Here is a 25,474-nt window from a genome sequence, read left to right on the forward strand (position 1 = left end):
TAAGGGCAGCAGTTGCCAAAATCTACTTTTGCACATTTCAGTGTTAGGCGGTAACAACTCTTGTTTCCATGGCTGGCTTACAAAGGAGAGGCTCTCTAGGAGCTTTGAGGGGACGGAGAAGGAACAAGAAGGCAACTAAGGAAAAAAACCCGTTGAGCTATGGAAGGGAAAAAGCATCATCACATTTATCCTGATGACAGGCAGAGGGGAACTGAGTGAGCTACAGGCTCTTAATCAGCACCTCATGCTGACCTCGGTGGCGGCTGGAGACGCTAAAGGCCGAGCGCACCCATTTGCGCACAGTGAGGAGAAGCCGGGGGAGCTGATGGCCTGGCACGAGGGTGGATACCGCTGCCGGCTGTGGCCGCCCGGCAGGTATCCTGAGCGCCGAGCCGCTAGCCGGGATCCCCTGGGGCGGAGCGGAGTGTTTTGGACAGGGACCGAGCATGCCGAGGGGCCGCCTGCCGCAGCCACGGGCTGGCTGAGCCCAGGGGCCGCTCCGGCTCCAGCCCCAGCTCCCTGCCTGGGCAGGTCGCGAGCTGCACAGCGCTGCCTGGCTCGCGCGCCCGAGGCCCCGCGCCGCCCCCGCTCCGGGCCGGCCGCTGCGCTGGGGGCCTTGCCCGCCCCCCGCCGCGTACTGGCGTCATGTGGGCTCCTGGCGCGTCACGTGACTCGCTCGCAGCTGGCTCGGTCCCGGGGAGCTGCTGCTGCCCTGGCGCGCTGCGGTGCCCGGCTCCCCCCGCTGGCCCGGCCCGGCCCGCGCGCGCCATGGAGCTTTACATCCCGTCCTTCCGCTACGAGGAGAGCGAGCTGGAGCGAGGGTACACGGTGAGGGGCCGAGCGGGGGCCCGGGGCCGCGGGCTCGGCAGCGTAGTGGGGCGGGCTGCGTGCGGCTGGTGCCCAGCACCGTCACTGCCTGGCTCTCTCTAAGGGGCCGAGGCCCCATCCCCACCGGTGGCGGGTCTCTGCCTCCCCGCCCGGCCTGGGCACCCCCGCTGGGACCCTGGGCTGCTGGAGGACGTGCAGCCAGACAGCTGGCTGGCATCGCCGAGGGTGGCGTAAAGAGCCAGCGCATGGCTGGCACCCACTGGGAGGCCCCTGGCCAGGCAGCTCGCAGCTGTCCTTTCCATATGCTGCCTCTTTTCATAGACGCATAGGGCCGGCCCCTTGGAGCGAGGCAGGGCACAGCACCCTGGTGCCATTTGACATCCATATGCGGGCTGGCTGCTCAGGTCGGTGGCTTGCTGAGAACTGCGGGGTAAGAGGAGATGGAGCATGGTAGGCTGGGGAGCCTGTCTTATGCACAATCCTACCAGCAATGCAGACAGCTGCAGTCTCTGTTTTATTGTAACTGTTATTTATTCATTAACTGTATTATAGTAGTGCCTGTGAGCACTAAGTGGGGTTCAAGACTCCGATGTGCTACTCGTTGTACACACACACAGAACAAAAAGTATAAGTATAAGAAAAGTGACAACAGATGGATCCGGACAGATGGGGGAGTACAAAGAAACAGTGCGGCATTATTGGACAACACGATAAGCTATGGTCCATCAATGGCTAATTTAGCCAGAATGGGCAGGAATGGTGTCCCTAGCCTCTGTTTGCCAGAAGCTGGGAATGGGCAACAGGGGATGGATCACTTGATGAGTATCTGTTCTGTTCATTCCCTCTGGGGCACCTGGCATTGGCCACTGTCGGTAGACAGATACTGGGCTAGATGGACCTTTGGTCTGACCCGGTATGGCTGTTCTTATGTATGATCTCAGCACACCGGAGGCCCAACCAGTATCAATTTTTTTGTAGGCATTGTGGAAAAGAAACATTTAATAAGGGATTTGAAAGAGAATAATGAGGTTGCTTTGTGGATGTTTATGGGGAGCTCCTCCCAAGCATACGGGGCAAGATGGAAGAGCACAAAAGTGCTTGTTGGAAAATTTAACAAGTGGCCAATGGAGGCAGGCATCATCATCATCATCATGATGATTATTGTGCCAATTAGTTGCAGCTCTCAGACTCCTAATGATTTATTTCCCAATAATGCCACCTCATTTTGCAACATTTAAACTTCCATTGTCTGTTACAAGATTACCCTTGATTTTCTCACTTTTGTCAGAGAATCTATATTCTCATCTTCCTTGGGCCTGCTAAATGTCATGTATTTTGTGTGTTGGTGACACATGCTGTAGCCTTGTCTCTCATTCCCACGCAACTGGTAAAATAGAGATAGATGCCTCCAAGTAGTACTCTGTAGTTTAGGGGTAAGCACCTTAAGCTACAAACCAAGCTACCTTGGGTTCAACTCTCAGCAATTTTGCTCACTGTTCTTAGTATTTTTGCGCACCTCACACCTATTATTAATGAAGGTCTCATACACCTACCTTAGGGGTGGCAAGCATCTTTGCTCATTTTACAGCTAGGGTAACTGAAAGATTGTACAAGGTCACTGGAAGCATAGCTGGGGGCGGGGTGGGGGGAGGGGAATAAGTCTCATCCATTTTCAACACTGGCTTTCAGATGAAGTGGGCCAAATTATACGCTTATCTAACTCATACCAACACACTATGAATTTTTGCCCCCTATGGCTAGATCATATACAGAGGTTTGAGTCCACTAATACTTGCATGATGATTTGGTATAGTACCAGATCACATGATAGAAGTTCATGCTTTTAGATCCAGAGATCCCAGGTTCAGTCCCTACTGGTGACCCAGATAGGAGTGTTGTTACACTTTGCTATGCTGTCTCTAACCACCCGAACGTACTCTGCTCTGAGAGCCAGGAATAGAACCAATGAATCCTGGGACCCATCATTCTAGTGCTAATTGACAAAAATGGTTGGGTTACCCAGTGATCGATCAAATGTGTGTTGTCTCCCCCTCTCTAGGCTGCTTATTGAGGATAACACACTTTCTATAGATGAAGTAGTAGAGTTTTGTGTTGTGAATTCAGCTCTGGCTGATTAGCCTCACAATAGCTTTATATAATTGTTGAAATGATTTTATATTGCAGAACATTTAGAGATGAATTTGGACATTATGTTAGTATTTGTTTTATTGTTGTAGCTAGATACCGATCCAGGTGATGCTCAATCTGCCATGAGGCTATGTCTTTCCTTTGGGATTTGCCTTCATGATGATGATGATTATTATGGCTGCAGGTTTGTCATGGTGGGAAAATGTCACAGCATGATTTTCCTGTTTGTCCGTCACTCATCCCACAGCAGAGGTGCCTGCAGCTCCTGTCCCATAGATCTGGATGTAGTGCCCCAATGCAGGCATTGCAACCTAGTGCATAGAGTAGCAGTGCCACTGGCTTGGCTCACCTGCCCCTCTGTCATGACAGGAAGATGTGGGGAATCAAACCTGTGACCCTGTGTGCTAGGTCACAGTGCCCAAAGTTGAACGCTGGGCCCGACCCCAGCCCAACCCCATGGGACAGGAGCTGTAGGAGCGACTGCTGCCAGGAGTGAATGTGGAATGGGCTCTCTCCCCAGCCCTTCAGGTTGTTGTGCTGGGGCAGAGGGTACTGCTGAGGTTGGTCAGTGCCCCCTCAGTGAGGCCAGGGGGAAGGCACTTTCTATCAAAAATCGCAGAGCTATCGTCATAATTTCATAAGCTGTGACTGTTCCGTGGTTTTTTATTTTAAAAAAAATGTTGTGGCAAACCTGCAGCCCTAATGATGATATATATTGAGTATATTGTGTTTTGGTTAATGGGATCTGCCCTTTCAGCAACAACATGAGAGAGTCTTCTACAAACAAATCCTATAATATCTGAGAGCAGTGTGAAGAGATGTTGCTTGCATACACAGAGACTGGAAGACCCTATCTTGTGTAAGCTCCAAAAAAATCAGAACTTAATATAATAAACTTATCTTTCTAGAAAACAAACCTCAGTCTTGAAAGTATAAAATTAGCACATACTAAGGCACTGACTTCCCGAGGACATAGGTAATGAACTTCATTGCATTTTGCCTGTCACTCACCAGTAGGAATCCAGCCCAACGCAATGGGGATTAAAAAGTTTTTCCCATCTAATGGATGTTGGTGGCCCCTTTATTATCTTTTTGATTCTCCTCCAAAAATCACCAGACTTTGCACTAACTGGTGGACGTATTGGAGAGGCCATGGAGACTAAACTACCCCTGTTACCTCTAGGCGAAGTTCTACTCCTCCCCCCCTCACCTCCCCGCCACCAACCCACACAAGGTCAGGCATACTGCCAGGGCAGTGTGTGTGTGTAAAGCTTGCCCTGATGCTGCCCTGGAGATAAACAGAAGGCTTCATTTTCCAAGGTTGCATGAGCACTGAAGGCACAACTTGTTGTTGTATATTTACATATTTACAACTATGCAAACTAGCTTATTAAATAATTTGTGTAAATGCCACATATGGAGCTGCACAAAACTTTGCAGCTATGCTTCCTACTTATTCTGTTTCTTCAGTGTTGTTTCATTCACCTGAAAACAGATGGATGTAGGGAGAAATATTAATTATTTTAGCTTTTAAGTTCATGTCTTGACTCCTGCAGCCCTACCAAGACTCTTAGATTGGGAGGAAGACTCCTTCCTTTTTGGAATAATTTTAAGACAGTTAATTTTGGACAATGAACATTCTTAAAGAAATTTAGACTTTAGCAAAAAGTACTAGACTGTTACAGTTACAAAAGAAAACAAAATGGAACTCCACAACAACACGTTTCAAAGCCAGGAAATTATAACTTGGTGTTTTAAGATCCCAGGTTCAAATTCCTTCTGACAACAAAGTTGTTTCTGTATGCTCGACCATTGTTTGTTAAAATTTGGGTAGTTCATCCCAGCCCCAGGGAGCAATTGCTCTGAGAGGGAGGGGCGAACTGCCTCATTGATCTCAATGCGATGGTAACTTCAAGGCTTACCTCCTCCACTCTACCCCCCTCCCAAACAGTATGCCTAAACTATTACATTGGAGGTCTCTGTGTGGGAGGAGGAGAAGAGTGCAGCAGGCCTTGCCCACCCACCCAGGCAGATACCCCAGCAGGCAAAGCGTAAGTACTGGCCTACCCCACCCCAATTCTCCATGGGAAAGAGGGAATCCCAACTGCTATCCCTGATGCTCCCAAGGGAAGAGAAGCCCCTATTGCTACACCTAGGAGGGAAGGGAGAGTTTAACCAAAATATAGTGTTGGGATATGTAGTGTGTTTGGTGATCCAGGTTACCTTGATTTGGCCCTCGTTTTTGAGTGCTCAGCTGAAAATCAGGCTCTGTTTTAGTAGCAATGGTATAAGAATCCTTAAGAATTTGCATAAACTTTTACCAATTTAGAAGCATTTTTACCAAAGGATAGACTTTATTACTTCTTTGTACAAAGTTCAGTTTCAGAGTGTTTGACATGTGTGACCTGGCATCTGACATCTGTGTCTCTTTCCCCATGAGGAATAACAATAAGTCTCTACCCCACTGAGGTGTTCTGAGGCTTAATACAACCTATAAAACACATTGGAATTCTTAGATGGGAGATGCTATATAAGAAAGTACAAAGTAGTAGTAATATAATCTACACTTCTGTTTGTAATAACTTGTCAGGTTTCCCGTCACATTTCCTCATCTCCTGGCTAACTGTTCACAAAGTGCTCAACTGGTTCTTGCTCTGTTGTAGTTGGCAACACAATGCTGTATCCATTCGCACCAATCCATTAGGTTCCTCAGAGATCCATCCAGATACTTAGACACAAAAATAATTTTGATACAGTTTTTTTTTTAAAACAGCTAAGAGAAAACACAGTTAAATCTAGCCTCATTGGTGGGACATGTGAACCAATAATTGTGCAGTGGGTGTCTGTTTGCCTTATGTATTTGTGCGATGGACCCAATCCTTTATCCATGGTTCACTAAAGAGTGGTCCAGAATGGATGAATCTCCCTAAAGCTTCACAGTATGAGAGATTGTCCTGCTGATATGACCACATGAGCCTGGTATATAAGGATGTATAGCTAGGAGCTTCAGGAATAGGGGCCAATGGCTAAGTAATGGTCAGTGTGACAATGGAGAGTGGCAGCATAGTCTGGAAACCTTATAGCTTAGTAGACAGTGATGGATATCATGGCTACAAGGTGCAACAGAAAGCTCTTTTTTTTAATAGACAGAAGAATGGATCCTGAAGAGGATGAATGTCCCATAGGAAACAATTTCACTTTCTGTAATGACAGGTGATAATCAGTTACTATAGACATTTATTTAAAAGTCAAGCGACATGACTAGGATCATTGATCCAGGAAGCCACAGTTTGCTGAACTGCTGAATATAAAAGTGTCAGTGGCCAAGTCATGTCTACTTCCATTCTGTTGGTCTTATTGCAAAGAAAAAAAGGGGGAGGGAGATGCAATTTTAGGTAGCCTTAACAAAGGCATAACATGCAAGTCACGGGAAGTGATAGTACCGCTCTACTCAGCGCTGGTTGGCCTCAGCTGGAGTACTGTGTCCAGTTTTGGCCACCATTGTATAGAAAGGATGTAGAGAGACTGGAAAGGATCCAGAAGTGAATGACGATGATCAGAGGGATGGAATGCAACCCATATGAGCAGAGGCTGAAGGAACTGGTATGTTGAATTTGGAAAAGAGGAGATGCGGGCGGGAGGGGATGGGTAGACATGACAGCAGTCTTTGAATACTTGAAAGGCTCTCATAAAAAGATGGAGAAAAGTTGTTCTCTCTCGCCATAAAGGGCAGTACAAGAGACAGTGGATTTAAACTACAGCATAGTAGATTTAGATTAAATCTCAGGAAGAAATTTATAACTGTAAGAACAGTAGGACCATAGAACAGACTGTCTAGGGAGGTTGTGGTAACTCCTTCACTGAAGGTTTTCAAAAGGAGACTGGATAGGCATCTGTTTAGACAAAACAATTCCTGCATTTTGGCAGGGGGTTAAACCTTGTAGTCCCATCTAACTATGGTTCTGTGATTCTGTTGCATGAGAATTAAGGGTCGCATTGAATCTGTAGGTTATAAGAGAGGCCAATATGAAATTTGGAATACAGAGTGGGATGGAGATGCTGGGATTTGGGGTGAAATGACTTTTTACCAATTACAAGATACCTGAATATGCTGAGTTGGAAAAAGTTATGGCAGAGTTAGGCGTTGATGAGGCTGAAGCAAGCTGAAAATGAGAAATGGGCTAAAATAATGAAGATGGATAGAGATTTGGATATCGCAACCAAGGTGAAATTTGGAAAGGGGTATTGGATACATATAATAAGGGGTAGAAGCCTAGATTATTTCAAAATTAATATCTCCCTTGCTATGCTATCAGCTGATGCTGCAGCTGATCTGGATGTACTGTGTGTATTAGTGTGAAAATGGACAAGGTGCTGGAAGGTCTACTATTTTATTACTGTTATGTTGTCCATCCCCCATTCCAACTCCACAGACTAAAATTTAGCTCTTGAAACATATGACCTGTTCTCTCTGATTTATCTTTTAAAACAGTTCTCCAAAAAATTATGATTAAGCAATGGCTTTGATATGTCCCAATTTTATCAGGGGACTGTCTTCCATAATACTTCAGTGAATTGAAAGTACACCCCAGATGGTGAAAAAACTTATGGAAAATGGCTCTGTTCCTCATTTAATAGTAGGGGACAATTAGACAGCATTGTCAGTTTGAATTGATGACTGTAGCTTCCAAACTATTGAGCCTGTGCTAATAAATGCAACAGTTGTTCATAATTTGGCAGTGAATGACCTTTAAATGTAGATGTTTACTGAGGATATCCTTAGGGAACAATTTAACTTCAAAATGACACCCATGAGTACTTGTTATCATTTAAATATGCTTCCTTTGTCAATAACAGAATAACAAATACTAGTTAGATTTCTAATGTTGATTCAGATACTGGGAAACCTGCTGAATAAATTAGTGCATATTTGATTTATATTGACCAAAAATTTTTACATTGGTATGTTGCAGGTCAAGATGACATCCATTTAAATATGTTGTAGAGCAGAGAGGTCATGTTTGACCGACACATATGCTTACAGTGTTTTTAATTAACTTTTTTTAACACTATTCCCCAAATTCCTTATAAGTAACAGATTTTGTGGAAACAAGATAGATATGAACATATAATGTCTTCAAATATTGTGATGGTTTTAAAAGAAGTCTGTAGCCTTTATCCTGCCTATAAAATTATTGATGAGTTAATTATGGCTGAGCTTTACTCTAACATTTTTGGAAGTGTGGAACTACAGTGTACAGTATGCTTTAGATTGTGTATCTGTGCTCTTATTCCTTCATTTAAAAGACTGAATGAGAGTCAAAGAAATGAAGACCTGAATATTCCTCTGCATGAAGACTGACTGTAGAGAAGCCAAGCTAGCAAATACTTGCTTACATGATTGTATCCTCTGTATTTTTTTTTTCAAATGCGGAAGGCTTGAGTGGTTTTATAAGGTGATTTCTGTAGGAGTGTATACTAATTAGTTTATGTAGCATTCTAACTCTTCTATTAAGCCTCTGAGCTGTGTGAACAAGATATTGCCATAAGCCTGAGCAGACTGAGTCTGACTTGAGTGTTCACGAAATTAATAAGTCCTGGGACTTCACCACCACCAGCCTATGTTCTGAGAGCTCCCTAAATATGACATAGTGTTACAAGTTATAGTGAATCAGCAGTGGAGACATTACTTGCTCCAATTCCATTGGATTGTCAAGATAATGACACAAATATGGAGTCCATCTTAAACAACAGTTGGACATTTTTTCTCATAGTCACAGATGCAAAGAAAGCATCTAAATGTCAGAGAGTACAATTTCTCCATCTGACAGTCCCAGCAGCACTGTAGGTAGATGATATTTGGGAAGAGGAAGAAGATAAACAGGATTTGGCACATCGATGTCAAAGTAATGTAACTCCAGAAAAATACTACTTATGAAACACAATTGTTTAATTTCTAATTTCTAAAGACAATATGAATCAGTTGATCTCTATATAACTGACTTAGAGACAGTTTATACCAAAGAAAGAGATTATAGAAAATGTGTGTGTGTATATTTATACAAAAGTCATATTTTTCTCTCTTTCCTCCTCTCTCTTTTTTTACTTTGGGTATTTGGCAGCAGTTTTGGTATAGCTAGTTAAACTCTTTCTTCTGCAGAGCCAGTTTTCCCTCATGTTTGTTCATGGATTTTAAGGCCAAAAGGGGTCATTATGATCAGTTAGTCTGTTAAAGATTGAATAGATAACATTTTAATTTGGGCAAGGGACTTTAAAGAACACCATGGAAAATTTGCAAAGACCCCTATCACTGAACATGGGAAAATGAAACAATACAAAATCTGTTCGAAAATATTATCAATGTATACATGGCAATCAGATAAAGAACAAGAGAGCTTTTTTTCTGACCTGGGATGAGTGCTCATATAATAGACATTAGCTCATTGGGATATCTGTAATCACCTGTGAAAGGCACAAACAAAAGAGCTGATGCAATGCCATGAAATTGTAGTGAAGAAGCTAGGAGGGTGTCCTATTTGAATTTGTTTAAGAAACCATTGTGAATTGAGTACTACTGTGAGTTCTTGGAGATTTCAGAACAGGTATACACAAGCAGCAGACTATGACTAACTGTATCAAGTGGGGTGCTGGAACAGTTTTTATAGTGAGGGTGCTAAGAGCCATTGAACCAAACTGTAAACCCTGTATATAATGGAAACCACTTCAAGCCAGGGGATGTGGCAGCACCCCTAATTCCAGCATCTATGCAAAGTCACAGTTTGGCCCTGAATTCAAGATGTTCTGACAGTGGATCACAATTGTTAATTGTAGAACCTTAGGAATATTCTTCAGAAATAGCCAGTTGATATTTTGGAGAAAAAATGATATGCTCAGAGAATTAAACAATAGAGCTATTCAATTGTCCACATAGCATCAAGTAGAAATACAAGAGTAAAATGACTGGCTTCTCCACACAGATGCTAGTAAACAGCCAGTTAAGGACTTTACTTCCCAGAAAGAACTGAGAAAACACCAGTGTGACTCTGTACCCCATAATGCTTTATGGGAATATGACATAACTGGAATATGTTTTGTGCTGCCTGTGACATGTAACATATCTCTGTAAAAGTTATGGTTTGCTATATCTATTCATCCTATTTGTACACATATATCATTTTGTACTTGAGGTTAAGAAGATTGGCTGTATACGTGCTTGGTTTCTAAGTAAGTTTTGTGAGTCATTTGGTCAGCTTCTTTAGGAAGGAATTCGCAAGGTTAAGTATCTGATCAGGAAGCACTTGGGAAACAGTGCATCTTGGAATGCTCCAATCCACATAAGAAGTATTCCTGGAGACATACAAAATACCACGTGGACAGTGGCTTCTGTCTGTAAAGACTGTGAGTCACGCATGGACATGTGACTTGCCCAGGTGATTCCAGAACTCCATCTTGGAGCTGGACTTTGCATAGGAGTGAGGAGGGGGGTCTCCACCCACAAGAGAGAGTCTATTTAAACCCCTGGGAGAGCTGGCTAAAGAGAGAGCCTCTCCACACACACACCCCTCCCGGATACTTGAAGGAAACTAGAACAAAGGACAGTAACTACAGGGGGTGTGAGTGATTGCTGGACCCAGGCTAAAAGGAGATTAGCCTGCAAAAGGGAGCATTCTGGAACTGGTGAGGAACTTACCTGAGTTTAGTTTGATTAGACATAGGTTTGCACATTTTATTTTATTTTGCTTGGTGACTTACTTTGTTCTGTCTGTTACTACTTGGAACCATTTAAATCCTACTTTCTGTATTTAATAAAATCACTTTTTACTTAATTAACTCAGAGTATGTATTAATACCTGGAGGAGCAAACAACTGTGCATCTCTCTCTATCAGTGTTATAGAGGGCGAACAATTTATGAGTTTACCCTGCATAAGCTTTATACAGGGTAAAACGAATTTATTTGGGTTTAGACCCCACTGGGAGTTGGACATCTGAGTGCTAAAGACAAGCACACTTCTGTGAGCTGTTTTCAGGTAAACCTGCAGCTTTGGGACAGGTAATTCAGACCCTGGGTCTGTGTTGGAGCAGACGTGTCTGGCTCAGCAAGACAGGGTGCTGGAGTCCTGAGCTGGCAGGGAAAACAGGAGCAGAGGTAGTCTTGGCACGTCAGTTGGCAGCTCCCAAGGGGGTTTCTGTGATCCAACCAGTCACAACCAGTTGTAGGCCTGGTCTACACTAGAAAATTAAGTCTGCTTAACTGCATCGCTCCAGGGTGTCAAAAATCCATACCCCTGAGCAGCATAGTTAAGCTGACCTAACTCCCAATATAGACAGTGCTAGATCAATGGCAGAATTCCATAGCTACTGCCTCTTGTGGAGTTGGATTACCTGTGCTAATGGGAGAACCCATCTCATAGGCTTAGGTAGTGTCTACACACTGAAGTGCTACAGTGGCACAGCTGTGTTGCTGTCGTGTTTTAAGAGTAGACATACCCTTACAAATACAACCAAAAGAGAAACAAATGATCCATTTATTTAAAATTATGATTGACATTTAAAACACTGTCTTGCTTGCCACCTAAGCTTATTAGTCCTAAGAACAGATGAGCGTTGAGCTTTTTGCAGTAGTCTGCACTGAACCCAATTTGCTGGTGGAATGAGCACTCCCCCTCCTATTTCAATCAACTTTAACCACTCAAAACTTATAAATGGAAAAGATTTTCAATGCCATAGTCATCAGTAGTCTACTTTGGAGTAGGTACTGAATGAGAAGTGATACCAGAACTCTGTCATAGACACACTGTATGTTTTTAAATATTATTATTTATTTGTATAACAGTACTGCCTACATGTCCCGCTTATGATAGGGGCCTCTAGATGAGAATCATGTAAGTCTCCATTTCCTTGGCATAGGAGTTCTAAAGATCACTCTTAAAATATGATAATCTGTTTCTGGGGGTGATACTTGTCTCCCTCACCATGCATGTTGTGAAGATTAGTTAATGTTCGTAAATATCACTTCCCATGTGGTAGCTAGTGCTGTATCAGGAGACTGACCTAACATGCTTTGCTTTGACTTATTGTAGAGGTGAAGATGGTATGGAACTTGACTGTAGATGATTTCTTTTCTTCCATCAAAGTAGCATGAAAATTGTAGTGTAAAAATTAATGAATTTCATTATTCTATTTTTTCTGTTGTTTTGTCTCACTTTGTAATTGATTCACCATTTAAATGGATTCAGTTTTTAAACCTGTGCAGAAAATATTCATGCACTGCAGTATATTCAATTTGGAGAATAATGAAATCTAAAGCTTCCCCATCATCTTGTACATAAGCACAAATTAAGAATCTTGATTATGTGTGAAACAATCAATTGGGTGGCAGTGAGTATTTATTGATTACAGAGAAGCTGCTTTTATGAAATGTGATCAGATGTATTTCAGCTGACTGGCTTTACTGCTGGTCTTGCACAGATATCTCTTTTTTGTTTTGTTTTGTTTTTTCCTTTTCTGAAATCAGAATCTCTCTGGGAACTGGAAAACTCTTGGCCACTCCTAAAGCCAAGCTACGGTGATTGCTGCAATCTGACTTGACTCTCTTGATGCTTTTTAGGTGGGAAGAAGAATGGACATGCTAATTTTATTTAGATTTTAGGTTAATGGGTTAATAGATGTATTGTAATGTCATTCCGTTTTCCAAAAATATTGCAGTTGCTTACAAGTTATAAACAAACTCATCTCATAAAGACCAAGGTAAAGTAAACGTAGATGTCATAGGCCAAGTTATTGTGGAATTAAACAGAAAAGGGGAATGAGATGTTTCCCTAACCCCCATAATATTTTTCCTCTCAACTTACCTTCTTGCTTGAGTGTCAAAGCATCCAGACAATATTTTGATTTTTACTTCCTCTCCCAAGTCTCTCATGGATCAGCTGTATTGCTGTGGATTCCAGTATCCCTATCTTCTTTCTTGATCTGTTCTTCAGTAGTTCTGGAGGTCTCAAATCTTTGTCTATGTCAGATCCTCCATGCAGGTTTTCAGTATTTTTGTTTCAAACGTCACTGTGGCTCAGACTTTCAATAATCTTCCTGCAAACCCAGGTTTTCCAGCAAAATGAATTGCCTCTCGCTCCAAACATCATACAGCGATAAACTAAAATGACTCCTGTATATACTTGTTCATAAGCCGAATATTTTTGGTAAAAAAGTGATGCATCAAAGAGCGGGAGTCAGCTTATAAATGGGTCTACACCAAAATTTGATGATTTTAAACTCTATGGAATCATTGAATTGAATATCTAATACATTGTCGTTTTGTTTACCTGGAGCATCTGCAGGCATGGAACCCCTCAGCACCCTGTGGCCGCGGTTCGCCGTTCCCAGCCAATGGGAGTTGCGGGGAGTGGCGCCACTTCCCGCAACTCCCATTGGCTGGGAACGGCGAACCTTGGCCACAGGGAGCTGAGGGGGCTCCATGCCTGCATATGCTCCAAGTAAACAAAACATCCCGACCTGCCAGTGGCTTACCCTGAGGGCCAAAGTTTGCCAACCCCTGAAATATAGAGTTGGCTTATGAAAGGGTCATACAGTTTTTGCTATTTTTACCAAACCATCTTGGGGGGTCAGCTTATAAATGAACGGGCTAATGAACAAGTATATACGGTACTTAGTTTTTCTACTGCTTTGCATTTGCCGGTGGTGCTCAGTCTAAAGAACTAAACAAACGTGGCACAGATATGAAGTTCTAGGCAGTTTTTCTTCTTTGGAATATGTATTTTTTTTTATTTGCTGATGTCATATCACTCAGTTTTGACAAATTACCTGTGAACAGATGAGCAGGAAGGAAAACTTTACAAGAGTTTCAGTGTGCATTTCAACTATACAACAGTGGTTGAACAAATTAGGTATAGCTGCAGAATTTTTTTAAAATGGCAAAAAATGGTGAGGAAAAAGCCCTAGTACTCTATGATTGAATGACAAGAGACAAAAATGGTCAGGTCAAAAATATCCTTTTAATAAAAAGAATTCCAAACCAAGTGATACTAAAAATAGAATTTAAAAAATATAAAAAGATCTGACACTTCAGTAATCTTTGCTGGTTTATATGTGCATTCCTGGTTTATTTTAAATTCAGCCTTCTTGTTCTCCATTGATCATCAATACATCTTAAAAATATTTTATCATTCCTATGAAATTGTGGACTGTCAACTTAGAGGAACACTGATTTTTATGGTAACATTAAATTGACATCACTATTGAAGTATCCGACAGAAGATTTTTTGAAGCAGTTTTGTGTTCACATGACAGCCTCCAGTATGTAAAGAAGTCTTTATGTGTTGCTACCTATTTTGATCACGTCTTATTTTTTTTTTTGTGGCTTTTAAATATGGATGAAATGGATGATTCCTAATAGTGCGTTTTTACATTTATCTATTGCAGAAACACCTGTGACTTAACAAGGCAGTCATTTCATGGTGGAAGTTGTTTCAAATTTCTTATTTCAGAACACTGAATTACAATATCATTTTAGAATGTTTTCATGACCTCAATTAGATCATTTTCTTACATTATATATTTACAGAGTCCACATAATTCTGTGTATGTGTGTTGCTCCCTCCCCTCCCCAAAGTGCTGAACAACCATACAAAGTGTGCTGGGAGAGTTTATTATGGAAATATTATATTTCAAGCTTCCAAGGGGCTGGGGAGAAGTGTGTGGGTGCATGTATGTGTGTAAAAGAAGGCTGGCCATTTCCAGAGTAATAGTTTATTTCTTTTAGAAGATAAGATAGTCGTCATGCTGGGATTACTTGGACATGTGGGAAATATGTTGTACTGTAGTAAGACTCATCCTTTCAGTTAAGAAAGACCTTAAGCTATTTTTTTTCTTTCCTCTTGGTACCAGCTTGCTATAATATGTTTTTATGGAAGATAAATATGGAGGATTTTTCTGATCCTTGTTAATTTGGATTTTAAAATAGATTGTTTTCCCTTACCATTTCTGTTATCCATTTATTTTGGGATAATATTATTTAATGTTAAAGTTAAGTTCTTAATTTCAACATTAATAACATTCTAAATATAATTTTAACTGCTAGAAAGAAATAGCCATGTGAGGTCTCTTTATTAATAATATTTTGTCCCCAGTTTGAAATAAATTGGTAAAACTTTACTTCCTTGAGCTTCCTTGGTTTTTATTAGTTGTTATTAAAGGAATTATGTCTCCCTCTTCTGATGGGCTGGAGCTAAATATATTTACAACCAAATAAAGGCAGTTTGCAGCTTTCTTGGTAGAGGGTAAGGAATTTTAACAAGAACCTTTGAGTTTGCTGTGAATTAATACAGTGTAGCTCAAAGCCAGAAGTTTCTCTACTGTAAGTTAGTCACATGGTTAAACTTGCAAGAGCTACCTCTATCCTTCTGCTCTTTCTTTTTCCATCCAAATAAATGACATTGTTAATTTAATCTGTTTCCAATTTTTTAAAAACTCAGTAATGATCAACATAACACGTACTAGAGCAAAACTCTCCTGAGCTGCTTCAGGGTTTGAGTATTAGATTTTATAAAGCTTCATAAATTATACAGTGACTTTGATTGTGAAGAATATCTTGAGTCTAAGAAGGGTACCAACAACATGCAGCAGATTCAAAACTATTTTCTGATAGTTGCACACTGAATTGCCAAATTTGTTCATTTGAATGGGGGGAGGTGGAGGGGGGGTTGTAATGACAGATGTAACGGTTATCTTTTAGGGGCCATGAGTTTTTACAATAACTAGATAGCTGTATCACACCCTTAAGTGAAGAGCTCATGGATTTTCCTGCATGGTTATTTCCAACCTCAACTCTTCTAACAAGCTTCCAAAGTTGTTTTTGCTTATAAAAGTGGAAATGGACCTGATAAAAATGTTTAGTCTGCAGGACAGTGTTTTATTTATCATATCACAAAAGAACAATGTTTTGTTGCATTGTGGTCAAAATAGAAGTGACCTTGCTTGTTCATGAGTGTTTGAAGCCTAGAGATAAGAGGCGCAGAATAATAGAGTACAATGGAAAGAGTGTAGTGTAATTATTTGTGGCTTGTCAAGTGAAGCCCTTTCAGGCCCCAAGTGATTCAAATCTGGGAACTCTGCACAATTCTGTAAACTAACCATAGCCAGCATCAGAGAAATCTCGCCCAGCTTCTCCGACAGTACTGAAATTGCATCAGTTTGTCATGCACTGAGCATGCCAGCTCCACACAATATCATTTGCTTGCAAATGGGCCTAGCCCTAAATCCCTGAGACACATTCTTTGGTATCTGACTCTTGGCCTGTGATTTGTCATGTCTCTGGTGCTATCAGCATGAAGTAATTTTAATAGATTCTGATGGTTTGCTTGTGGAAGGCAAAGAATGCACTATAGATTGTGTCAGGTAACTTTCTGTGGCATGTAACATGGTAGAGGCTCTCATGCTGGTGATAGCTTCCTTTTTTCTCCATACTCTCTTTGTTTGGCTATTTTGTGTGGTATTATTAAAAACTGGTATGGACAGCTTTGGTAACTCTTTTCAGCATTTTCAAGTATTTTATTGCTTAAGTCTTGCTCACGTGTAAGTAAGAATCCTTTTTCTGATAATGGTTTGTCATCTTCAATTGCAAACTGTAAAAATGAATCCATGGTATTGTCTCTTGCCACCCAAGCAGAACAACTGCTGAAGTATGAGATGTAGAAAATAAAGATTTCCAAAGAATGAAACTGTATGTGTTGGTACATAATGTAAGGCAAAAATCTTTGTTAAGGTCAGTATTAACAATGTAAAGGTTTGGGGTTTCGTGAGTGAATCATATATTCACTAGCATATTAGTACCAGACTTCCCCTTGCAGTAACTTTTTATGTTTGCATCACATAAAACTGAGGTTTTATTGACTCACTGTAGTGCAGAGATTACATGGAATTAATCACTTCATAGGTTCTGGATATAGTAATTATGGAAATTGTTCCAGAAATTGGATCTTTTAACTTATTTAGAACAATTCAGCCACTTAATGAAATAAGTAAATGGCATATTGTCTGCTCATCTTTTGAAACCACTAAAATTAGATTATTTTGCCATTGACAACTCTGCTCTTTGAATCATTTTTTTTCAACTGACTGCCTTAATTGATTACTTCTATGATGTTAGAGTCTGCAGCATAGATCTCCAGAATTCTGATGACACCAATCGATTACCGTAAAGGTGCTAATGTTAGTGATTTCATCCAAGAAACATTCAAAACCGTGTCAGTGATCTGTTGCTAAAAACTGTCAGATCATTGGCTCCTGTTGTTTTGGACATGAAAGTGTTAATTAACAGGGACTTCTCTGGATAGCAAAACACATTTCTCTGAGTCCTGTGGAAAGAACATTTTTCAGTTTTCGTGCTGTACATTAGTGTGGAGTACATGCACACACTTTAATTTGTATCTGATGGTTTACAAATGTTTTTATTAATATTCATTGTATCCCTGTGGAATTCACGCAAGAAGTGCTCAGACCCAGACCATTTCTTCTGACTTTTCCCTAGGGGATGTCTGACAGGAGAGTAACTCTGAGCTGCCCTGCAGCAAGTCTGCATGAGTCTTTGTTAATTCCTTACCTGCCTCACCCTCTACGCTGGTTTAGCAGCTTGCCTTATACTGTCTTTAAGTTTGAGATAGGATGTGCAGGGAAAATTCCATGTCTTTAGTTTCTCTTGCATTTCCATGAATTGCTTTGTTTTGCAGGAGTTGGATGGACTAGTATACTATCCAGCAATGCCCCTCTGCCATGTACATTGGCCAAACCGGACAGTCTCTACACAAAAGAATAAATGGACACAAATCTGACATCAGGAATTATAACATTCAAAAACCCGTAGGAGAACACTTCAGTCTCCCTGGTCACCTAATAACAGACCTAAAAGTGCATCCGACGAAGTGGGTATTCACCCCTGAAAGCTCATGCTCCAAAACGTCTGTTAGTCTATAAGGTGCCACAGGACTCTTTGCTGCTTTTACAGATCCAGACTAACATGGCTACTCCTCTGATACTTGAGACCTAAAAGTGGCAATTCTTCAACAAAAAACCTTCAAAAACAGACTCCAATGTGAAACTGCAGAACTGGAATTAATTTGCAAACTGGACAGCATCAAATTAGGCCTGAATAAAGACTGGGAGTGGTTGGGTAATTACAAAACCTAAACCTAATTTCCCTCATACTAATTTTCCCCTACTGTTTCTCACACCTTCTTATCAACTCTTTGAAATGAGCCACTCTCATTACCGCTACAAAAGTTCTTTTTCTTCCCTTGGTATCCTACTGTTAATTTAATTGTCTCGTTAGATTGACCTCACACTTGGTAAGGCAACTCCCATCTTTTCATATATTTATACCTGCTCCTGTATTTTCCACTCCATGCATCTGATGAAGTAGGTTCTAGCCCATGAAAGCTTATGCCCAAATGAATTTGTTAGTCTCTAAGGTGCCACAAGGACTCCTCATTGTTTTTGCTGATACAGACTAACACGGCTACCACTCTGAAACCTATGGATACTGAAAATACTTGGATTCACAGCAAATTCTTCCAACCCTTTCATTGAGAGTGCCTTCATGCTTTGGAAAAGGAACTTGAACTTTGTCAGGGAGAGAGTCACCCTGCTGTCAGGGATGTGCCTTTTGCCATTCCTGTGAAAATTTGGCTCAAATTTGGCCAAATCATAACTCTTTCAAAAATAAAAATCTTAGTATGCACATGCTCAGTAGAGACTTGTTAGAGTTTGACAGCTAAATTCTTTGAAGATTGCCTCTGCACTGAGCATGCTTCTATGTGCTGACTGGACTGTGCATGTGCCATCAGCACAGAGCAACAGAGCATGTTCCATCCTGGGGATTATGGGGCAGAGAGGACTTTTTCTGTAATTGTTCTTAGTGCCTGCAGGGGGCGTCTGTGGCACCAGAACTGAGAGCAGGGGAACTATTTCCTGTGCTTTCCATGCCCCCATTTAGAGGAGGAGGAAGCATTTGATTTAAATGGAGAGGGGAGAGAACTTGTGAAGGAAGATAGGGTTGCAGGAGCCCAAAGATGAGGGGCAGCAGAAGGCAAAGGGTGCAGGAGCCTTAGAAGGTAGGATAGGATGGAGAGACGCTGTGGGTACAGACATAGAAAGGTCTATAACTATTGGAGCACATTCCCCTCCAAAACATGGAATTGAATGCGGGAGCTCTGAGTATCTACATTCCTCTGCTGTCAGCAAATAGCTGGGGAACTCACTCTCACTCTAGTGGTTGATCTGTCTAGAGGTAACAGCCTACTATGGAGGACTGTGCTGTGGATCTAAAAGTTCAAACCCTGTTGATGACACAAGTTTAGAAGTTATATGATGTATTTTTTGGTTTATGTTGGTTTTCAGTTTTTTGTTTTAATTAGGCGGTTACACACCCAAACCCAACCAAACCAAAAAAAAAAAAACCTGTTTGTTAAAATTAAGTTTGCAAAGTCAAGTATTCCAAAGTTAGGAAATTTCAGAATTAAAGATGCCTCTCTGACCTTAATTCGGCCTCCTTGTTTACATATTATGATAATCTTTAATTACATGATCACATGTTATTTTTGGACTAGACTCCAGCCTCGATCAGTGCACAGGATGGATGGTGATCTGAGAATGAATCATGACTGTGTAGTGAAGGATGCTAGTGTCTGTGGGACCCATTCCTCATTTGTTGCAGAAATGGGAAGGTGTGTTGTAAATGAGGCAGGGCATTACAGAAAGAGATGGTCTTCTGGTTAAAGAAGTTGACTGTCACCCAAGATATTGTGATGTTGGGAAAGTCGCATAAACCAAAATGTTCACACTTGGCTACTAATTGTGTGTTCTTCATTTTATGGATGCCATGAGATATCTGGGGCCAGATTTGCAGAAGGGCTGAGCACTTTTAACTGCAATTGATGTCAGTGAGAGATGGGTTTTATAAAAATGCCAAGTACTCTGAAAAATCACATCCTGGGTATTCCCAAAATGAGTAGATGCATGCTTTTGAGCAATTTTGGACTTAATATAGCTGTGTTTTAGTTCCCCAGCTATAAAATGGAGTGGTAATGCCACCTAATCTCAGGGGAGTTCTGAAGATAAATTCATTAATGTTTGTGAAGTACTTGAAGGCTATGGTGAGAGCACCATAAAAATGTCCAGGAGGATGTTAATGGTTTTATATTCAGTGTAAGGTTTGGATAGTGTGTGTTCAATGTGCGGCCCCAAGCCTTATTTAAAGAGGAGGATAAAAAGAAGTATTGAATAAGCATCTATTTGCTGAATGAATTTGCTATTTGCAGGAGTCCTGTGGAAAAACTAGTATATGATTATGTAATTAAAGACTCTATCATAAATAGAGACCACCAGGGGGCTGAATTAAGGTTGCAAGGCAACCTTAATTCTGACATTTCCTATCTTTTGAGTACTTGACTTAGCAACTTTAACAGTCTCTTATTGTAGGTTTTTGGATGTATAAAAATTTACATTTAACAGTTGATATTGTGGCACACATGATTTGACTGCAATCAATAATGAGTTTCACTGTGTAATCCTGACAAATGATGTCAAATAAACTGCAACAAGCTTCTTAAATGTTTTATAATGTGTCATTGTTTTTCTGTTTTCTTCTTTGTTGTAACTTTGTAAATATTTAAATATGGATACCCAAAATAAAATCTTTATAAATGTTCAGCTGCTGTTGAAGACCCAAGGGAGTTGGTGCACTGACTTAGAAGCGTATGGCTGCACTTTAAAACAAACAAAAAAAAAAAACATAATTTTTTTTCAACTGTACATGCAGTTTGCTTCACAGGTCTGACTACTGGTCAAACTGTAGGATGTAGGCCCAACTACTGTTAGTTTTTTGGTAAAGGTCAGAGGTCCAGATTCTGCATCCTTTACATTGAGTAGTTGCATTGACATCATTGATGGGACCCTACTCATCAGTTACCGAACATGGATCATAGTGACAGCTTGTGGCTAATGATTTGCAGTTGGACTCACACACTGCTTAAATTTAGTATCTGTGGAAACAATGCAAATGTCAGTAATTATAGATTATAATGTATTATTATTTACTACTTAATTTTCAGGAATTTAGTTGGGGGGGGCAGGCTGTGATAAATGAAGGGGGAGGGTAGCTCCCTTTTTATGGACACCTAGCCAGCCAGTTAGCTGTAAAATCCCTGTTAGCTGTTCTCTACTTGCTTTACCTGTAAAGGGTTAAAAAAGCCCATTGGTAAAAGGAAAAGAATGGGCACCTGACCAAAAGAGCCAGTGGGAGGGCTAGAACTTTTTAAAATTGGGAAAAAACTTACCCTTTGTCTTTGGTTATTCTCCCAAAGCACAGGAACTATGCTGTAAAAAGCTTTAAGCCAGGTATAAACAAACCATCAAATCTTACCTAGAAACTACTTATTTGAAACTCCAGATATGTAAGTAGATCAGGAGATGTCTAAAAAGATGTGATTAGGTTTCTCTCTTTTATTTCTGTAAGGCTTGTGGACTCTTGTGTGCTAACCTCCAAATGCTTTTGTTTTGCTTGTAACCATTAAGCTGGACTTCAAGAAAACCATTCTTGATGCTTAATTATTATATTTGCTCTTTTTAAATCTAGCAATAGCCTAAGTTCCAGATGTATTTTCTTTTTTTTTGTTTTAAATAAAATTTACCTTTTTTAAGAACAGGATTGAGTTTGTTGTGTCCTAAGAGGTTTGTGCCTATGTTGTTTAATTAGCTGGTGGCAACAGCTGATTTCCTTTTTTTTTTCTTTCTCAGCTCTTCCCAGGAGGGGGGTGAAAGGGCTTGAGGGTACCCCACAGGGAGGAATTCCCAAGTGCGCCTTCCTGGATTCAAAGGGTTTTTTTTGCCTTTGGGTGGTGGTAGCATCTACCCATCCAAGGTCAGAGAGAAGCTGTAACCCTTGCGGGCCCTTGCCTTCTGCACTCGAGGTACCAGAATGGGGAATCAGCCTTGACACAGGCTGATTCTAAACTAGTATTATAACCCCTGCAAGCACACTTACCACTAGAGATTGAAACACAAATAAAAAACCCTCTTGTGCCAGTTTATAGCCACATCTTGAAGAAAAGAACTGTTTTTAAAGCTCAGGTAAAAGTCTCAGTCTGATTTTTGCTGTATGCCAATACTGTTCAATCCTTATACTCCCCTCTCACCTAAAGTATAATAGGAAAGTTGCCTGTGGTTTTCAAGGCTGAGATTTAACATTACTTTCTCCCACTAGATACTTGGGTCCATTGAAGTCAATGGAAAAAATCCTGTTCTCTTCAGTGAGGCAGGATTTCACCCTAAGATTTATTTGGTGACCTGTTTCCCGCCATCTTCCCTTCACACTTGCATGATAAACTATGCACACGCGTGCTTTTAAAGAGAGACAGATGGTAGAAGTAGTACCCTCAGAAGACTTGGGTATGTAGAAAACTTTGTTTTCTTTGAATTAACCATAGATTGGGGAATTGTTTTGTAATGAAAAACAATATTTAGCATTTTAAATAACCAACCATGCTCTGTTTCCTGTCTAGGTTGTGTGATTTCTTGAAACAGTTTATTATAGTGTAGCTCTTATTTATTTTATGAGTGGTTTGATAGGTTGTAATAATGGATATTGCATTAAAAGCAATTCAGACTTTAGAAATGACTGAGTTTATATCTAGCAGTTTTTAATTAATACTTTGCTTTTAAACTAGTAAGAGAGCATAATGGGTTGTGAAGTAAGTGTATGACAGAACATTTTATTATTCATTTGGCTCAATAACAAATTGTGTACTAAAACAGATAAGTTAATATTTATACACATTTTTAACCCTAATTTATTTGCATAGCATGGACAATAGAAAGCTTAATATGATTCACTGGGTAGATTGTGGTAATAACTGTTCATATTTAATTGGGTGAATACATTACATGTGGCTAAAAATCATTTTAAAATGGCTTTTATTAAATTAACATGTTTATTTCCATTAAGTGATTTTTAAGGAAAGTTCAGTTGTTATTAGTTTAAGATCTGTATGATATCATGCATGATATCTTAACTGCAAATACTTTTAGTTCCTGTACTCCATATATACCAGTAAGATCATTGTTATATTCTTTATCTATTTTATTCTTTCAGAAGATTGAGTATTAAATTTAGTGATGTTTTCTATAACATAATTCTAACTCTAATTACATGGAACAATTAGAGCATTATTTATAACTGACAAAGTTGCATAAGATACATAAATAAAATCTTTGTGGAAACTCTCCCTACAAATTAGCTATGTGCTATACAGAATGACAGTACTGTGTTGTGCCTTTACTCACATGTCTGACTAACAGACCAGTAGGGGTTACTGTGTGCATTGAATTTGTCATCTGAGTAATTTAAATTAATTTTTAAAATTACATGTTCAATTCCATTTTAAAATAAAATAAAAGGGAGGGAAAATCCTAGAGGTTGTCAGAAAATGTGAACTTTTTGATCAGAAAAAGGCAGCTATCTGATAAACTGGGTTTCTTCTTTTATTTGTTTATTTGTATTTTTCTGTTGTCTTTTAACTTGGGGTGTCAACAAGTAGCACATACAATAGTATGTATGGCCAAGATTTTACAAGGTGACTAGAGAGTTTGTGTGTCTCAATGTTTGGGTGCCCAACTTGAATCAACTAAAAGGTGCCTGATTTTTAGAGAGTGGATTCACTCGGCACTTGCTGAAAATCAAGTGCTTTTAAAGTGTCTCTGGACACTCAGGGTCACTGATAATTTTGTAAAATCTTAGCCATATATGTTTAGGCTCAAGCAGAGTCAAATGCTGCGAATGGGAGGAGAGAGAGCGAGGTAGAGATTCAAAACAAATGGTGGTTCAGTGATGTTTTTCTCCTTCTTCCTCTCCCCTTCCGAAAACCAAAACTTAAAAGTTCCATTAACAAACGAGTGTGAACACACTAAACACATTTTTCCTTTTAAAATAAGCATATGGGTTTAATTATTGGCCAACATGGACTGCCAGTGAAAAAGGGAACACAATGTAGGAAAGGATATAACAATCCAGAGCAGTATTCTGTCCTTCAAGACCAAGTGGATGGGTATTGGAAAACATGGAAGGTCTTCACTCCCTTAATACTGATCATGAGGTGGAAATCAAGATGACTCTGGATCATGTCAGATCAAAATGTCAGACCCATCTGTTTGTGGAGGTTTTCTATAGTAGTAACACTTGAAGAATGTCCCAGAAAAACATTTCTGAAGATAAACATTAGAATTAATGTATTTGTGAAACACCCTCTCATGTTTATGTGCGCAGGCACTTGCGTGCGTGTGCGCATGCACACACATATACACCCATCTATTAATGGCTATTTCTGAGGGAGATATGAAGAATAGTCCATTAGACCACATGTTACTTTATGTAATATTTTTGGCACCCTGATCTCTAGTGAGCATTAGGAATTCATAGACAATTCACTAAGTTGTTTAGCACTCTAGGGTCTGTATTGGCGGTTCCTACTTCAGTTTTTTATCCCTTGGACACTCAGTCACTCATCTCTTCCACACTTACTGACACAGTTTTTGTATATGCACTGTTCTCTCCTGCAATAGTGTATTGTGGAGTTCACATATACACCTTGGGTCTGATCCAAAACTTATTGAAGTCTGAGTCTTTCCCTTGATGTCAGTGGGTTTTGGATCAGGCCCCTTTTGCATGGCAAGAAAGAAAGTATAGTCTTATGGTTAAAGCAAAAGAATGAGAGTTGGGAGATGTCAGTTCAGTTTCTGGCTCTTGCAAGTCATTTGAGGTGGGATCCATGAAGGGACTTGTGCATTGCAATGCTAAGCATCATTGAACCTAACCTTTAGGCATCCAGAAAATCACAGGAACCACACTGTGATTCGCAAAGTCTGAATTATATGCCTAGGCTCCCTATACAATGAATGGCACCTAAGAATGCAATCCACAAAAGCCAGCATGTTAGGTGCAAAGCCATCTATGCCAGCGAGTGGGTGATGCTGACATGAGAGGTGTGTGCACAGAGATAGGCACCTAAGTCCAGGTTGTTGGGAGGTGCCTATTGGAAGCCTCGATAGGAACATGACAGAAACCCACCACCTGGAGTTGGATGGCTTAAGCACCTAAGCTGCCACTTGTGGGAATGAGTTATGCCCGTGCCTTACTTTACACAAAACAGCAGCAGGAGAAGGAAGTTGTGCTACACACCTTTATAACTTTTAGCACAGTGGTTAGAGTGCTCACCTGAGATGTGGGCGGAGAAGGTTCAATTCCCTCCCTGCCTGAAGGGGAGAAAAAGGATTTAAACAGGGATCTCCTACCCCAGAGTGCTCTAACCACTGAGCTATGGCATATTTTAATGTGGGGCTCCCTCAATCTCTCCCGTTGAAGCTATTGCACTGTGGGCAGGGAACTGGACTTGAGGTCTTCCACTTCCCAGGTGGATGCCCTAACCACTGGGTACCCCT

The 25,474-nt window shown here is 40.6% G+C and overlaps 1 protein-coding gene and 1 long non-coding RNA gene across 4 annotated transcripts in view; one reads left to right on the top strand and one right to left on the bottom strand.

The window, feature by feature from the left end:
* The first annotated feature begins 266 nt into the window (after positions 1-266).
* SNX24 (sorting nexin 24) overlaps positions 267-25,474 on the top strand; it is a 130,988-nt gene continuing 105,780 nt past the window's right edge. For 2 of the 3 annotated variants that reach the window (XM_039545660.1, XM_039545661.1), the window contains exon 1: positions 664-828. In XM_039545660.1, the coding sequence (XP_039401594.1) occupies positions 769-828 (60 nt within the window). In that variant the 5' untranslated portion in view covers positions 664-768. Of the gene's footprint in view, positions 376-663; positions 829-25,474 lie in introns of those variants that run through there. The other variant, XM_039545662.1, reaches the window with a different exon arrangement.
* Positions 17,467-25,474, bottom strand: part of LOC120408575 — a 36,628-nt gene continuing 28,620 nt past the window's right edge. The window contains exon 3 of the long non-coding RNA XR_005600796.1: positions 17,467-17,785. This is a non-coding gene — a long non-coding RNA (uncharacterized LOC120408575). The remainder of the gene's footprint in view (positions 17,786-25,474) is intronic.

This window comes from Mauremys reevesii, linkage group 6, assembly GCF_016161935.1.
Source record: "Mauremys reevesii isolate NIE-2019 linkage group 6, ASM1616193v1, whole genome shotgun sequence".
NCBI lineage: Eukaryota > Metazoa > Chordata > Testudines > Geoemydidae > Mauremys > Mauremys reevesii.